The 16,422-nt window shown below is 37.9% G+C and overlaps 1 protein-coding gene across 2 annotated transcripts in view; it reads left to right on the forward strand.

Annotated features, from left to right (window-relative positions):
* The window catches only part of col1a2 (collagen, type I, alpha 2), a 55,175-nt gene extending 38,887 nt beyond the window's left edge, over nucleotides 1–16,288 (forward strand). For both annotated transcript variants that reach the window (XM_069913656.1, XM_069913657.1), the window contains exons 35-52: nucleotides 262–315; nucleotides 1,354–1,407; nucleotides 1,504–1,611; nucleotides 4,022–4,075; nucleotides 4,475–4,528; nucleotides 5,688–5,849; nucleotides 5,938–6,045; nucleotides 8,568–8,675; nucleotides 8,791–8,844; nucleotides 8,957–9,064; nucleotides 9,180–9,233; nucleotides 10,140–10,247; nucleotides 10,364–10,417; nucleotides 10,513–10,620; nucleotides 11,558–11,804; nucleotides 14,233–14,423; nucleotides 14,541–14,783; nucleotides 15,871–16,288. In XM_069913656.1, the coding sequence (XP_069769757.1) occupies nucleotides 262–315; nucleotides 1,354–1,407; nucleotides 1,504–1,611; nucleotides 4,022–4,075; nucleotides 4,475–4,528; nucleotides 5,688–5,849; nucleotides 5,938–6,045; nucleotides 8,568–8,675; nucleotides 8,791–8,844; nucleotides 8,957–9,064; nucleotides 9,180–9,233; nucleotides 10,140–10,247; nucleotides 10,364–10,417; nucleotides 10,513–10,620; nucleotides 11,558–11,804; nucleotides 14,233–14,423; nucleotides 14,541–14,783; nucleotides 15,871–16,017 (2,016 nt within the window). In that variant the 3' untranslated portion in view covers nucleotides 16,018–16,288. The remainder of the gene's footprint in view (nucleotides 1–261; nucleotides 316–1,353; nucleotides 1,408–1,503; nucleotides 1,612–4,021; nucleotides 4,076–4,474; nucleotides 4,529–5,687; nucleotides 5,850–5,937; nucleotides 6,046–8,567; nucleotides 8,676–8,790; nucleotides 8,845–8,956; nucleotides 9,065–9,179; nucleotides 9,234–10,139; nucleotides 10,248–10,363; nucleotides 10,418–10,512; nucleotides 10,621–11,557; nucleotides 11,805–14,232; nucleotides 14,424–14,540; nucleotides 14,784–15,870) is intronic.
* Nucleotides 16,289–16,422: the final 134 nt, after the last annotated feature.

A 16,422-nucleotide genomic window follows, 5' to 3' on the forward strand; every position in this document is an offset into this window, starting at 1 on the left:
ACCCCCCCCCCACCCCCGAATGCTATTCTTAACCTTTTTCTTCGACATCAAGTCATTCTTCTTCGTAGTCCTACAATTTGTTGTCATTAATACCAAATATAATGAGGAGGCCAACAAGACCAGGTGTCTTGTTTTTGTTGAGCTCCGGCACCTAAAATTTAAACTGCACCCTGATCATAGTCAAGATTTCCCTCTCCAAATAGTTTTCATTCTATAACTTTTAATTACAGTCATCAGCTGACCTATATCTTTCTTCCTCAGGGTGAAGCTGGTGCCTCTGGTTTACCTGGCCTAGCTGGTGCTCGTGGTGCTCCTGTAAGTAAAAATGGAAGGGGGAGGGGAAAGTAATTTAAACTGAGTTCTTATTTCCCTCTATGTTTAGTGCTATGGGCCATGGAATTTCCATGGGACCTGGAAAGGCAAGTTAAACAACTGTTATGTGACAGGCTCACAAGTAGTTACCACGGGTTTGGCCTTTCTTTTGCACCTTGTGTCAGATCAGAGCACACAGAGTGAGTCTGCCAGGTCTGGTCCTAGGAAAATCTAGGAAGCACTAAAAGAGGTCTAGGTTGGCAATGAGGTTCTGGATCAGAAGGGGAACTTGAAATGATCACTAGTGGCAGTTGGAGAGATGTTTGTGGTCATTGGTTAGGGTTAGGGTGGTGGGTGGGTGGGTAGTGGGAAACATTCTGGTCAGATGATTGGTGAGTGTGGTATTTGAGTGATCAGCAACAGGTTCTGACAGTAATTGGTAAACTGGGAAGCTGTCAGTTGATCAAACAACATTTTTCATGGGAAAGGTTGAGTGACATAATCGGTAGATATTTCTGAATGGGAATCAGGAGGCATCAATCATGAGTAGGGGATTTGGGGTCACATAAGAGAAGTGGGATTCAAAAGGAGAGCTGGTAATGTAAAGAAACCCCACTTGAGTCAGGTACCTAGTCCCAGCTAGAATCTGCATGGCAAGGCCTATTTCCTCGGTCCATAAACACGCCTGGCAGACTTGTTAGAAACCTTCTTCTTTGACATGAATTAAAGTCCCAGAGCTAGCTCTTGAACATGAATTGCATGCCATAGGGCACCATCACACAGATCCATGGCATTCTATGTGCCACTCCTCTGATGCATGAGGGAACACAGAGAGTAAATTGAAAGATCATCATTCATGCAGTGCATCCTTGATCTTTGTTTTTTTTTGTCAATATTGGACCATGTAGACCACAAATCACCTGTCTTGTATTTAAACTAATTGCTGAAAATGCAAAAAAAATCTATTTTAGTCAGCAGTATTTGGTTACTTTGTGAGATGGCTTAACGATGATATTGTTTGGTTTGTTCTTCTTGTACTAGGGTGAACGTGGAGAAGTTGGTCGTGGTGGGCCTACTGGATTTGTTGGTCCTCCTGTAAGTTTGAAATTGTTCACCTAATTTATTTAAATTGTTTCACTTTATTTAAACATGGGGACCCACTTTTTTTTTCTTTTTTATTTTGCTCTCTAGGGCGCAGATGGACACCCTGGAGCTAAAGGAGAGAAAGGCACTCCTGGTGCCAAAGGAGAAGTTGGTCATGCTGGTGCTTTGGGTCTTCCTGGTCCTGCTGGTCCTGCGGTGAGCCTCTGAATATAAAGCTATTAGACTAAAGAGCAATCCTACGTTAACTCATTGATAGTTATGGGATATTTTTTTTAAAATGAAGATCATTTATTTCAAAAAGTAAACATTTGTCTTGAAGTGGGCAGCACTAGGGCATTATAATTTCATACCCAGTTCTGTCTCTAGCAACTCCTTTTGCAATGACTAAAGGATTGATGAAATTATGAAACTTTCCAATCTACTAAACTACATTTATTGCTTTTGTGATATCCACATTTGTGAGATTGGAGTACCATCTGAATCTGAGATCTCTGGGATTAATTTACATTGAAATAAGTAGTTAATATGATGAATGACAGATTTATTCAAGTGACATCATATCTGATCTGCAAATGAGAGAAAAAAAATAGCCCACCGAACATTTTTTTGTGTGCCTCAGTGTTCTTTCTCCAGAATTTACCGGGTCATGTAAAAAAAAAATCATGTGACCTTAAGAGTAACTTTCCTGACATTGAAGAGTTAGATAAGCATGTTTTCATTGTTTCAATATTATTTAGTAAATGTACATAGAGCTCTTATCTGAGGACCAATAATGTATTAATCCCATCCAACTCCTATATAAAGTCCTGAGCACCCATGTAAACCATGGAAATTACACCTGTAACCTCCTGCAACAGTTTCCTTGGTTATTTCATGGAGACTATCCAGCACCCTGCCTTAAGGAACAAATGGATTACACCAAGCTAAAACAATGGACTTTCCTACAGATCCACTGAAAATTTACCAGCTGGTGAAAGTTGAGGAACTGCTAAAAATCCATTTCATGACCACTAACATTTCTGTCAAGATCCTTTGAGATTAAGTTTTTGACTCCAGTGCAATCATTTATAAAAGTATTTGACACAGGAATTCTCACTGTCTGAGTACCTTGAGGAACAGAGCAAGCTGTTATGTTAACTTGTCACCTTGTCTTTGGGAGTTCTTACTCATGACATAACAACCTTCAAACTGCATATATCTGATTATTAAGTGTGATTGTCAATACTAATGTAAAATAGATTTACAGTTATCTTTTAAAACATCAGTAATACAGTGAACTAACTTAAAATGTAAATATTGTGCTTGTTGTCCAGGAAATTACCATTTTCTTATAAATTTATGAACTGGTGGTGGCTAGTCTTCTGAAACTTTATTCAGTGAAGCCCCTTTTGGTTCATGTACAGTATTCAATTGTGTATTATTGACTCCTATACCTGTGAGATGTAAACCATGGAGGGCCCATGAACCCAGCAACAGTAGATATTCACCAAGACAAATAGTTACTTAAACAAAAGATGCTTTTAATTATCTTTAAACATGAAAACAAAATCAAACTTTAACTTATCTATTATTAACTTAACCCCTTCTAATTCTAAACACACGTGTATGTAATGTGTGTGTGTAAGTTCAGAAAAGTTCTTTGGTTCACAGTCCAATCTCACTTTTCATTCCTCCAAGTTCACTGGTTGCAGACAATTCTTATACTGTGCACAGAATTTAATATGTATAAAATTCACCAGGCTTTGGTCCTCGAAAGGTAAATGGTTACCGCTCAGGAAGGTTCTTGTCAGTTTTCAGAGAGCGATGTGTTGTTCCAGGACATCCACAACTGATGTACTTCCATCAGTCACCTCAGTGTTTTGCTGACTAAACTTGCCCATCAGGGTTCTCCAAATGGTAACCTCTTTCTTTCAGGTCATCACTGAGTTCCTTTCTGTTTCGCTTATTCCAAGTGTAACATTAGACAGCCAGTCCTCTCCTCTTGCATGACCACAAGGGCTGTAACTAGGCCATCTACCACACTGGGGCTTTTTGCCAGCTTTTCCTGTTTTAGTTCCAGCTGCTCTTGCTGGCTGAAATGCAGTCAGAGTGATCTCTGCTTTTCTCACATTCATTCAGAGAAAAGTCTGTTTGACTCTCTCAGCTTACAAAACCACATGATCCTATTACAATAACAAAACTCTCCTTCAGACAATAGCAACTCCGACTTGCTTTTTCATCTGTTGCCTTGATAAACAATAATCCATTAGTGATGTCTCTTGAGCACTCTTCAAAGCTCTTGTAAAAAGGTGAAAAGCCACTCTGTCTCCAGTATTTCAAATAAGATCTGTTTTAAAGTGACCTACTCTAACAAACTTTTCTCATTTTCTCTCCCCAAAACATTTCTATATACTCTGTCACAGTTGCTACATCCAAATGGTGTAGCAGAAAAATGAAAGGAATAAATTGTTAATGGGCAAAGGAAAATGTTCAACATTATTGTCTTAGATCCAGGGACAGAAATTTGTTCATACTGAACATGTCAGCAGGATTGATCTAGCATTATATGTTAGCAAAGATCATAAACACCCTTTCCATGTTGATGTATTTGTATTTCTCTCCTTAGGGTGCTGCTGGAGAACCTGGTCTGCAAGGAGCTATGGGTTCATCTGGTGCACCAGTAAGTTGAAAAATCATTTCATTGAGAAGGATGAGAGCAGAATTAATTGGAGAATATTACATTCTTAAAAGGGTTTGTTAGGATGGTTGGTGTCATAGCTGAAGTGTTTAGATCTGGGGTTTTAATCTAACCAAAAGGATTCAACCATTTAGGACTGACATTGTTTAAAGAAATTTAAATATGGAGGGTTGCGGCTGTTCAGGTAATGAGTGTATAGAAGATGGAAGTCGATAGATGTTATACACAAAGGGAATATAGAGTTATAGAGATGAGGCATTATGATCTTTTTGAATGGCAGAGTATTTGGGCTAAACAACCTAATTATTGTCCAACTTGTGTCAATTGAATAATGTGATGTTTACAAATAGATATTTTCAAAAACTGCTTTGCTATTTCCAGGGCATGACTGGCTTCCCAGGTCCTGCTGGCTTAATGGGTGCCCCTGGCCCAGCTGTAAGTCTTTTGTTAATGCTTATTAATGAACTTTAGTAGTCTGATAAATCTGATAAGCAGTAGACAAGTGCTTCATGTCAATGTTAGAAATTATACCTGTATGTAGGTCAATGTTATTTTACATTGAAGTTCAATCCTATGATTAACAAATCCAGAGCAAGTTTCAGTATTAGTGTTAAACATGATTAAAGTAACAAATGATTTATTTTAATTCCAATCAATTATCAAAGATTATATGCGTTTGGAATTTCATAAAGATAATTAGATGGATTATTTAATTTCCTCTCCTTATCATGGTTGATCTGTAAACCTTTACTGCCCTTGGCAAGAATTTCAACTTGCATGTTTACTTCATTCATTACATCTCCATTCCAAATCAATAGGCCAAAAATGAATGTTGTGTGGATGTTTGTTATAAAACTCAGTTCCAGGGGGCCTGCAGCAGAGGGCAAATATAACCAGTCCCCCGAACCAGATCCCAGAAATCATTAACTACATCGAAGAAACACATGAACTTGCATGCTCCCTCCAAAGCAGTCCTCAAGCACATGTCAGCTTAGACTGCCAGTTTAATTACAATCAAGTAGAAACCTGTCACTACTAGGTGAAGGAGGAACAAGAAAAACGAGAAACTAGATGTGGAGCAGTGTCTTATATCTATCTTATAGACGGAAAGCAAAATACTCTCGATCTTTAAAATCTTAAGTAAAGCAGAGGATACTAAGGCAGAAAAGGTAGATTTAATGTTTAGTTCATGACCCTTTTCAATTCTGACAAAATTTTGTATAGTTAAAACATTCCTTCTCCTATTGATGGCATTTTATCTGTTGAATGCTTCTAGTAAATGCAGTAATTATTTCATCTTGCATCACAGTATGGGCCCTGTAGTCCACGATGTTGTGCTGACCTATGTAAACCACATCAACTAACCCTCATTATATCCATTTCCTTACCATTTGCCTTAAATGAATCTTTTTTCTAGAATAAATGTTAGTCATTCTGTTGTTTTATAAAATATTGTTTTGAAAAATATGCTACACTCTATATTTCTATCAAATTTTCAAATTATGAAGAAATAATAGAAAACCTATTAGCAAACAGAAATTGTAATCAAAAGGATAAATGTAGATAAGTAATGAACTAATTTGTGCTTTGACAGGGTCCTCAAGGTCTTTCAGGTCCTTCTGGCCCATTTGGTAACACGGGCCCACAAGGGGCAAGAGGTGACCCCGGTGCACAAGGTCGTTCGGGTCCAACAGGTCCTCCAGGCTCGGTTGGTTTCCCTGGAGACAAGGGTGCACATGGTGAAGCAGGAGCTCCTGTAAGGAAACTTCAAACATGTTTCAAAGATGATTTTACTCGGGAAAGTAACACTTGACTTATCCACTTGTGTCCATCTTTCTGTACAGGGTCTTCCAGGCTCTGCTGGTCCTCAAGGTTTGCTTGGTCACACAGGTTCACTCGGTCTCCCAGGAATGAGAGGTGAATCAGGTCTCCCAGGTATCTCAGGTCCAAATGTAAGTATAAAGTTTTTTTTTATAATGGGTTAACAAGTAAATTTAATAGTACTATGATGGATTTGTTTGGAACTGATTAAGCTTAAGCTAAATTTTCAAAAAACATTGTATGAGGTGGCTTTATATTTAATTTGAATATTGTTAAGTCCTTTGTGTGCTTGAGAAAATAGGGTGAAAATTAGAGCGAGAGGAAACAATATAAACGAAGAAGTTACAATTAGAGGCTAAAATTTTGGGCTTTAAAAGCCTGTAGATGGTGTTATGGAAAAAAATGTTTAGATAAGACTTATCACTAGCTCAAGTCAATACAAAGAAGCTTATAAAGTTACTAAAAAGAGTTGTATGCCTAAGGAATGGAAGTTTTAAAAACAAGTGTGACAATTTCTATTAAAAAGGGAAAAAAATAGAATATGTGAGATAATAGAAGAAAAAATAAATAAAAATTCTCAGAGCCAAATACAGGGTAAATTTTCAGGAAGAATATAAAAATGAATAAATTGTTATTCACCAAATATTTTGCATTTATCTTCACAGTAGAAGACATAAAAGATGAATTAGAAATAGTGGGGAACCAATGGACAAATTAGTGTGTGAAACAAACAACAAGTGCAGCAGAAGTAATGTAGGACAAAGAGTCAACAAAGTCTTTGAGCCTATAACCTCAGATTCTAAAAATTAAGCAGCGGTACAAATATTGAATCAGTGGTGGACTTCTTAAATTCTTTATATTCACTACATTTACATGGAGTAGAAGGAAAATCATGAAAGGAAGGACAGAGAAAATAAGAAACTGATGACTGGTGAGACTGACATCAATTTTCATGAAAATCCATTGTAAAGGAAGCAGAATAAGACACCTAGAATACCAAAATTTGATAAAGCAATTTTAGCTTAATAAATAAAAATGGGTTTGATAATTCTAATTAGAGAATGGTTCTCTCAAAGTCGAAAATGGAAATTTTAATGTTCACTTAATGAAAGGCAAGAGATTACATTTTAATGCAAAGCCAAAGAGATGGTAATCAACTTGGCTGAAGAATTGGTAAAACATCAGTAAGAAAATAAGAGGTTAATCACTTTGGTAGGAGGAATAACAATATAGATTATTTTGGATTATGAAACACAAGTAGAGATTCAGATATAGGAAACAATTAGGAAAGCAAATAGTATTCTGGTCTCTATTGAGAGGATTCAATTAGAAGAGGGAGGAAATCTTGTCACTACTCTACATGGTATGGGTGATATATAGGGTGGCTCGGTTGGCTTAGCAGTTAACACAATGCCTCGACGGTGCCAGCTGCAATTTGGACAGTGGTTTGAATCTCACGCTATCTGTAAGGAGTTTGTATGTTCCCCGTGTGAATGCATGGGTTTTCTCCGGGGGCTCTGGTTTCCTACCACCATTCAAAACATACCTGGGGTGTAGATTAATTGGATGTAAATTGAGCAGCATGGGCCTCTGTTTGTCTACATTTAAATTTTAAATTTAAAAAAAATCTCAACCATTGTGGGCAAATGTAGTCTCTTTGATGAGCAATGAGTGCAATAGCTCAATGCTCATTCACATTTAAAAGTCTAAAGGAGATCTTTAGAACATAAGGTTCTCTGAGGGATTGATGGGAACATGGATACAGCTGTTCCTTTTGTCACAGAGTCTAATCCTTGGGATATAATCCTAGGATAAGCAGTCAAGCATTTAGTACTGATTTGAATAAATCTTCCTTTCTGCCAATATTATAACAGGTATTCCCAATGCTCGAAATAATCCTTGTGAATAATTGAAAGCTGAGACCAATAGATTATATACACCAAAAGAGTCTAAGGATATGTGGATCATCTGAGCCATGACATGAGCCATGATGTTCTTGGTTAATAAAATAATGCAAGCAGTTGACTTTTGGGAATTTTCCACGCCTGGAGACATTTTAAGTTGTAATTAAAAGAATTATTAAAATAATATTCAAATATTTAGCAAATCAAGGAGTTTTTTTTTGCTGAGTATTTACTTTCTTACCAGAAGAGTAATGTATTTTGTGGCTCTTCCAGTTCAACCAGTTAAATTACACTGGAATTGAAAACAATCTTAGTAATGATGAGCAAGAAACTACCAGATCGGAGGAAATCTGCCACCCTTGCACATTCTGGGTCCACACGTACCCCTAGTCCAACTAATGTTTAAGGGCAATGAGAGATGGACAATAAATGCCTATGGTGCCAGAGATGTTCACGTCCCATGAAAGAGGATTTTTTTTTTTTTTTTAAACCCTTTCAAGAAAAGAGGAGTGACTGGTTATCCATTGAAACTTCCCTTAAGTCCTGGAAAAAGGAATTCCATGATCATTGCATGTGGTATTTCACTCGGCTTTACAGCAGTTTCTCACTAAAGGCATGCCAGAATTTTTACTGAATTCTTGGAGGACCCTTCTTTTAGAAATGTTTCTTGTATTTCTGGAATGGTTAGCTTACTGTCAGTAAATTCATTACCCAGGATTTAATGTTATTTCTATGTTATTTATTTCCAGGGTTTGCCTGGTCGAACTGGGCCTGCAGGTCCTCCTGGTCAACGTGGTGCAGCTGGACCTGTTGGTCCTGCTGGTCTCACTGGTCAACATGGTGAATCTGGCCGGGATGTAAGTGCATGACTAACTCATTATTGCCAATAATCTCTATCCTAAAACTGCAGATGATGCCAGTGGGATGTCTGATTTTTACTTATTTTAACTCTCTTCCTGATTTGATTTTCAGGGAAATACTGGTAATGATGGTGCTCCTGGCCGTGCTGGATTCCCTGGCCCCAAGGTACATGCAGCACTATGGCTTCTTTCAGAAAGCTATATTTTGTTCATTGACCTGTAACCACCTTGTTTCTTTCACATTTTAACTTGATCATGTTTTTTTTCCCAATATTCAGGGTGAGCGTGGAGAAAGTGGAAGGGTTGGCTCTCCTGGTGCTGTTGGTCAGCCTGGTAATTCAGGTCACGCAGGTCCAGCTGGCAAGGCTGGCAACCGTGGTGAGGCTGTACGTTTGCAATTTTACTTCTTCAATTAAGGAGTTTTTAAAAATCAGTTCATTTAAATCTTTCCTTTTTATCATTTGCACAGCAAAGTAATTTCTTATTTTTCCTTTACTCCAGGGTGTCACTGGTGGAGTTGGTGCTGTCGGACCAATGGGGCCAAGAGGTCTTGCTGTGAGTACATCTTTAAGAAGTCGCAATATAAATATAACTTGCATGCAAACATTTCTCTTGACTGCATTATTATTTTTAAATATTGTAAACACTGAGGGTACAAAATGTCAAATGCTTCATATTCATTTTGTGTCTGGGAGATGGGTAGGTTTCATGTTTTAATTTTTATACATTTTCACGTATAAACCACTGAACAAATGTTTGTGAAATAATGATATTTCCAAAAGAAATTTTCTATGTTCTGAATGTTTTAAGATGTGTTTGTGAAATTAACAATCTGCTAGAGAGGAAGTTTTATTCTTTTGAAGCTTATCAAAACAACTCCGTATTCCAGCCATTCTGGGAAATAAAGATGTTGTCATTTAAAAAAAAAAGAAGCTGAATATATCACTATTATCAGGCTGACTTGGCCTTTGACATCTCTCTTCTTCTGATGGGAGCAGTCAATTCAGCAGCAGTATGGAGAGGAAGGGAGATGAAACCTTGGTGTTGCTTGGGGATTAAGGCATAGATTCATTGGGGCCTTGGTGCTGAAGTGAGAAAAAACATTTCCAGCTCCCTCTCCCTCAATATTTCTGCTAATCCTCTAGAGAGATACTTATCTTTTATCACAGCCAAACATCCTGACACTGGCAACACTCTTAGATCGTTCTTGGCCTGAAGAGCCTGAGATTGTGAAGCATTAGGCAAAGATGTGCCAAGAGCAAGGTGTCCTTGCAACTGTGACACACTGAACCATGCCTCAAACCTTTTCTACCTGCTCTTCTCCAGCAGCAGTTTGAAGGTTTCAAAAACAAAGGCTACAGTCTTGTCCATCTTTCTGGCCAATAGTTTTCCTTTGTAATCTTGTTTGTCCCATCTTCACCTGATTTCATCAATACAAAATGTTGATATTTCTCTTTGTAGGGTCCACAAGGTCCACGTGGAGAAAAGGGTGAAGTTGGTGATCCTGGTTCCAGAGGCCTGAAAGGGTTAAGAGGACCCGGAGGCCTGCAAGGTCTCCCTGGTGTTTCTGTAAGGAATCAATGATCCTTGATTTTTTTTTCCCTCCTTCTTCACTTCATACCATATGAGCATGTGGAATTGTTCTTCATAACAAGAGCTCCTCATTGTTTTTTTTATCTTGACAGGGCATTTCTGGTGAACCTGGTGGTCATGGTGCTGCTGGTCCTTCTGGCCCAAGGGTAAGAAAAGAGCCATTGCTTTGTAATTCTACTAATCAGTTGTTGGAATCAAACACACCAGCAGAAAACTAATCAGCTCTACTCATTCCTCCCAGGGTCCGACCGGCCCTGCTGGCCCTCCTGGCAAAGATGGTTCCGCTGGACACGTTGGCCCTATCGGCCCTGTTGGTCACCGTGGCCGTAATGGTGATATGGGTCCCCAAGTAAGTCGATGTTTGGAACCTGAACAATTTTCTGTTTCATTTTTATACACAGGAAAATACTTGCCTTCTAACATAGCCTTTCATAAATTCATGATGTACCAGAGCAACCTATGGAGAAAGGACTACTTAGAAAGGGTGGACACAATTATGTCTTTTTTACATAGAAATTACAGATCTTTTCTCTTCAAAATTTTTTTCATACATTCCGGAGTGGCCGTTCACACACGAGCATCCAAAACTCAATCTCCAGTCCCTTGCGCGATTTACACTAAACAATGGAAGTGTGGTAGGTAAAGAGGCGGGACATCCAATTACACATGCTATTCATTAACCCATTGTTGCGGACTGCCTGCAGTTCATTTTAGACTGCAAGTAGTCCTCAAACATATCCAGGGCTGCCGCAGGAAAAAATTTGGAACGGTAATTTCCCATTACGCAGTGGCTGTGTAAAAACCATAAATGATGTTCAAAAAATATCAAAGGATGTTGGAAGAGTATGAGCATGTGGAATTGAGATTAAGAATCTACCATGGTCTTATTGAATAGTGAATCAGGTTCAAAAGACTGAATAGCCTTTTCCTGTTCCTATTCTCTGTGATTTGTACACATAAGGGATGGGAAGAAGCAGATTGGCTGTGCAATTATCTATCCTGTACAGGTTTTTTAAAAGAAAAAAGGGTTTGGAACCTAATGAAATTCATTTTTCTTAGATGTTTAATTCCCAGTAGCTTCATAATTAGCGACCCAAGAACCAAGTAACTGAAGCAGATAGATTCATGTCCCAAACTCTCTTTTTCTTAAAAATATGATGCAATGTTTCCTTATGGTGAAAATTCTGTAAAACCTCTGAGGAGGAATAACAGTGTATAAGTGATTGGCACATAATAAAAGATTGGTGAAATGAGGCATATCATCTCCGCACTTTGCCCTGTTTTAGGGTCCCCCAGGTCCTCCTGGTCCCCCTGGATTCCCAGGTGCTGCTGGCGGTCACTACGAAGTGAGCTATGATCATGAATATTATCGAGCTGATCAACCGGCTGCCAGAGAGAAAGATCTTGAAGTTGATGCCAAATTGAAAGTTTTGACCAAGCAAATTGAGAACATCCGCAGTCCTGAAGGCTCAAAGAAAAATCCTGCTCGCTCTTGCCGTGACCTGAGATTCAGCCATCCTGAATGGATGTCAGGTTAGTCTTTGCAGAAAATGATAGTATCTTTGTTGTCTTCTTTTTAAAATCAAACATCACCAAATACCCTGTAGGATGGCACATGCAGACCACGGAAGGCATACATTCTATTGCTGATCTGACTGAGTGAGCCCCACAGGAGAAGAAAAGCAAAATGTTGGCCCATATTGCAGTTTCTGATTGGTGATCCTTACTAAATAGTTAGAGATCTCTGATAAGGGGCCGTTATTGATTACCCTGTTGCTCTCTATCTTTGACAGAAGTTATTAATCATTACGTAACTCACATGTGAAAATGAGTCAGTGAAGTAACAAGTCAAGGGATTGCCAACAACTGCAAACTGAACTAAGGAAACTAGGATAGAAAAAGATTTCTAGCTTCACATAGAGAACTAGAAATAACTGTCTATGAATCGGATCACACCTGTTTTCAGTGTCTATGTTTAGTGCTAAAATCCACAAAAATGTTAAAATTGGGCGTATTCCAGTGTGAATTGGTGTCAGGCTAGTTTACATCCATAAGCAAGCAATAATACAAGATCTGCACCATTTCCTGTGGGACCTTTTGTGTAGTTCTCAATACTGCAGTATTCAAAGAAGGGTCATTGACCCTGAAGGCACACTTCCAGTGCAGATATAGAGCTGCAACACACACTTTGGCTTCACTGGAGGCAAGTTGCTTCCAAAGCAAGTACATGGGCCATTCAAGACCTGGTCAACAAAAAACATGCTACAGGTAATCAGGTTAGGAAATAGGCAGGACACCTGCCAAGCTCACCATTAAGATGGAAGATTTTCTCCTCTGGTGGGAATAACTAGACATTGGAAATGTTGCAACAAACCATTAAATTTAAATTTAGTCATACAGCTCTGTAAAAGTCCATGCCAACCAATTTTTACACTCAATTAACCTACACACTCAGTACGTTATGAACAGTGGGCAATAAGATCCCCCGTGGAAAACCCAAACAGACAGGGAGAATGCACAAACTCCTTACAGTCAGTGTGGGATTCAAATCCAGGTCCTGGCAGTTGGCGCTGTAAAGGCATGGCACTAATTGCTATGCCATCTGTGCCACCAAAGTAATTAATTTGAACAAGGATTCACTTACTCATGTATTACATTCAAAGGATGTTGACCTACACAGTCATATGTGAAAGGATGCCATATATCATCTGGCTTCTCCCACTTGTGCCATGTTGGTATTGGGAACTATAGTATGGAGACCCCATCCACACCCACTTGCCTTTCCAGTAGGAATTTTTAAACAAGGATTCACTTACTCATGTATTACATTCAAAAGATGTTGACCTACACAGCCATATGTGAAAGGATGCCATATATCATCTGGATTCTCCCACTTGTGCCATGTTGGTATTGGGAACTATAGTATGGAGACCCCATCCACACCCACTTGCCTTTCCAGTAGGAATTTTTATTTTGCAGATTCCTTATGAATAATCCAATCTCTATTAGAGCATCCCTCTGTCCAATCAATCCCTTCCTCCAAACTTCAGCTTGGAAATTAGGCTGTTGATGCTGGGCAACAATGCCCTACTTCTTCCTATCACTCCTTCTACTCTTACTGTTCTCTGGGGTGTTCCTTCTGGTCTTCATCTGATGACAGCTGCTGTTTGTTAGATTATAAAGATTGAGGCAATGAAGCTATCCCACATATTTGGTACGTTCAGTTGGATACCCAAGAACAATAAAGACAATGCAATCTCATCTTAAGAGACCCATGGCATTATCTACATCTCCCTTGATGTATGAGTGGCTTTCACTGCATCATGGTGTGGTTGGAGAGTGCACTGCTGTGACAATTCATGGAACTGTGGGTTATCCTTATCCCCTGGGCCAATCCTTCTAGGCAGTGCAAAGACCAATGAAGCGCTGATTCCCCAGGATTATGGAGTCGCAAGTGTTCCACCAAGTGTGTTCCAAAGAACTTGCATCTTCCAGCTTTTCATTCCAATTTGGGCTTGATAAGAACAGAAAGGATTTTACATAAATAACAATATAATTTAGTGCATACTTGATATTGGGAAAATATCAAGCTTTCCAATATGGAAGAATCTGCTTCAATTTTGTGTTTGGTGTAATTTCACCAAGAAATGATCTATGGAAGGATATATTCGGGATAAGGTTGAAAATTGATCAAATTTGCAATGTGATCCATTTACTAGGTCAAGGATATTTTTGTATTTATTCTTGGTAAATCCAAAGATAAATTTCACACCTTGTTTTAACAAGAATAAGTTGTGCATACTGTATGATTTGTTTGGATTACGAGCAAAACTTACTATCCAAGCTTTGATTTGCTCAACTGCTTTTTATTTTTGTTTTCTGTTTGTGTTGAGTTGGCACTAATCTGAGTGGCTGCAGCAATGAGAACATTTGATTTAATACTATCAATTGATTGCCTTAGGCTACTACTGGATCGATCCCAATCAAGGATGTATCATGGATGCTATTAGAGTTTACTGTGACTTTGTATCTGGAGAGACTTGTGTACATGCCAACCCAGACATCATTGAACGTAGGAACTGGTGGAATAACAAGAATCTCCATGAAAAGAAACACGTCTGGTTTGGTGAAACTATTAAAGATGGTGTACAGGTAACTAACACAAATGTAGCATGTTACAAATTATTCTGCAGTTTTGTACAATAAAATGTTCAATAAAATTAATTTAAAATGCTCAACAGATATCTAACTTTGATCCCTTTACTCTAGTTCGCCTACAATGATGAGCACATCACTCCATTTATCATGGGGACCCAGCTGACCTTCCTGCATCTTCTCTCCAATGAAGTTTCCCAGAATATCACCTACCATTGTAAGAACAGTGTTGCATACATGGATGCGGAGACCGGAAGCCTGAAAAAGTCAGTTATCCTTCTCGGTTCCAATGATGTTGAACTCCGAGCTGAAGGTAACAGCAGATTCACTTACAATGTTCTGGAAGATGGATGCACGGTAAGTTATGGTAGTTTCTTTCAAAGTTATTAAATGTGCATTATGTAACAATCCATCAGTTATCAAATACATCCACTTTTTAAGCTGTAGGCAAAATAGAGAAGCTACAAAAGTTTTAAATTCTGATCTGTTCATTGTTTACTGCTGGCTATTGCTTAATCCCTCTATTTTTAAAATACCCTGCTTTTCAAAATCTGCCATTTTATGATTTTTTTTTCTTTCCAATATTTCAATTAGACAAAGAAACTCTTTTGCCCAAAGTGCCACAATCACTTCTCAACTATATTCCAACTTTGTATAACGAACTCGTCTACTATTTGTTCTTAGTATTTATTCTATATTAAATTATTTAGTTCCAGTAAAAGCCTTGCTTTGTTTTCCTTCCTTCCCACTATTTCATTGCCTCTACCTTTTTTTTCCTCTTAGTACAGTAAGTGTTCTCAATGCTTCTCCAGTGATATCTATAGCAATGGTCAATGGGAAGGAACATACTATATTTTTTTTATTTTTGTTGATTGTGTTCTGTAAAGTAAAACATACTTACAACAATTTAAAAAAAAAAATAACTTAATAAAGTGCTGCCATCACTAACAATCAGAACAATACTAAAAATGTTCCATAAACATGTTCAAATATTTACTAGGTCTGTAATGTGCAGGTAATCCTCAGTAATTTCAAGAAGAGCATTTTAAATTGCTCTATCTCCTCATAAATATTGAAATGGGAACCATATAATTTAACCCAACTTGTTCTTATGTTATACTCTGGCAAATAAAATGACTAGTTTTGTGTGTGTATCTTAAGTTGTTACACTGGATTAAAGGATAACCTGTGGTCATGGAAACTAATAAACCAAAACCATGTCCAACATTACCTCACACATCCTTGGTTGGTGGCTTGTCCAAAACTGCCAGGAAGCAACATCTAGGTAATGGACAAATCCAGATCCTTGAATAATCATATTTTTTAAAAAAACACAAACATTTTTTGTCCTCTTCAGAATATTTTATTTTCAATCAGGTTTTTTTTTTTAAACCAATTTAATGTATTACCTCAAAATAATATTATTCTGTCTTGATTGTAACAGAGACATACCGGTGAATGGAGTAAGACAGTCATTGAATACAGGACACAGAAAACATCTCGCTTGCCATTTATGGACATTGCACCTATGGATATTGGTGGCCCAGAACAAGAATTTGGTTTGGACATTGGCCCAGTCTGTTTCAAATAAATGAACTTGAGCTAAATTAGAATACTCTCTGCATTTTTTCATTTATTTTTTACATTGCTGACTCATTCCATGTCCTCTGCTCATCCACTTGCTTAAGTTCTGGGCTTAAAGAGAAGTAGGAGATCCACAAAAAAAGGAAAACTGTTTTCTTCATGCAATTTTAATGCAGTTCCCAACACTATGGAAATTTGAAGAGATTATTGCAGATGAAACCTTGGCCTAAAGATTAAAATCAAAACAATGGAAAGTAAATAAAATAAAGTGAAAATGAGTGTTATTTGTAGTCTTTCAGTATCTTTCAAAGAGGAAGTTTAAAACCATAGCTTCCCAAGGTTTAAACTACCTCATATACTTATTTTAAAGTATTAAACACATAATTTCTTTCTCAAAATTAACTGTGGTACT

The sequence above is a fragment of the Narcine bancroftii genome, chromosome 1, assembly GCF_036971445.1.
Source record: "Narcine bancroftii isolate sNarBan1 chromosome 1, sNarBan1.hap1, whole genome shotgun sequence".
In the NCBI taxonomy this organism is placed as follows: Eukaryota; Metazoa; Chordata; class Chondrichthyes; order Torpediniformes; family Narcinidae; genus Narcine; species Narcine bancroftii.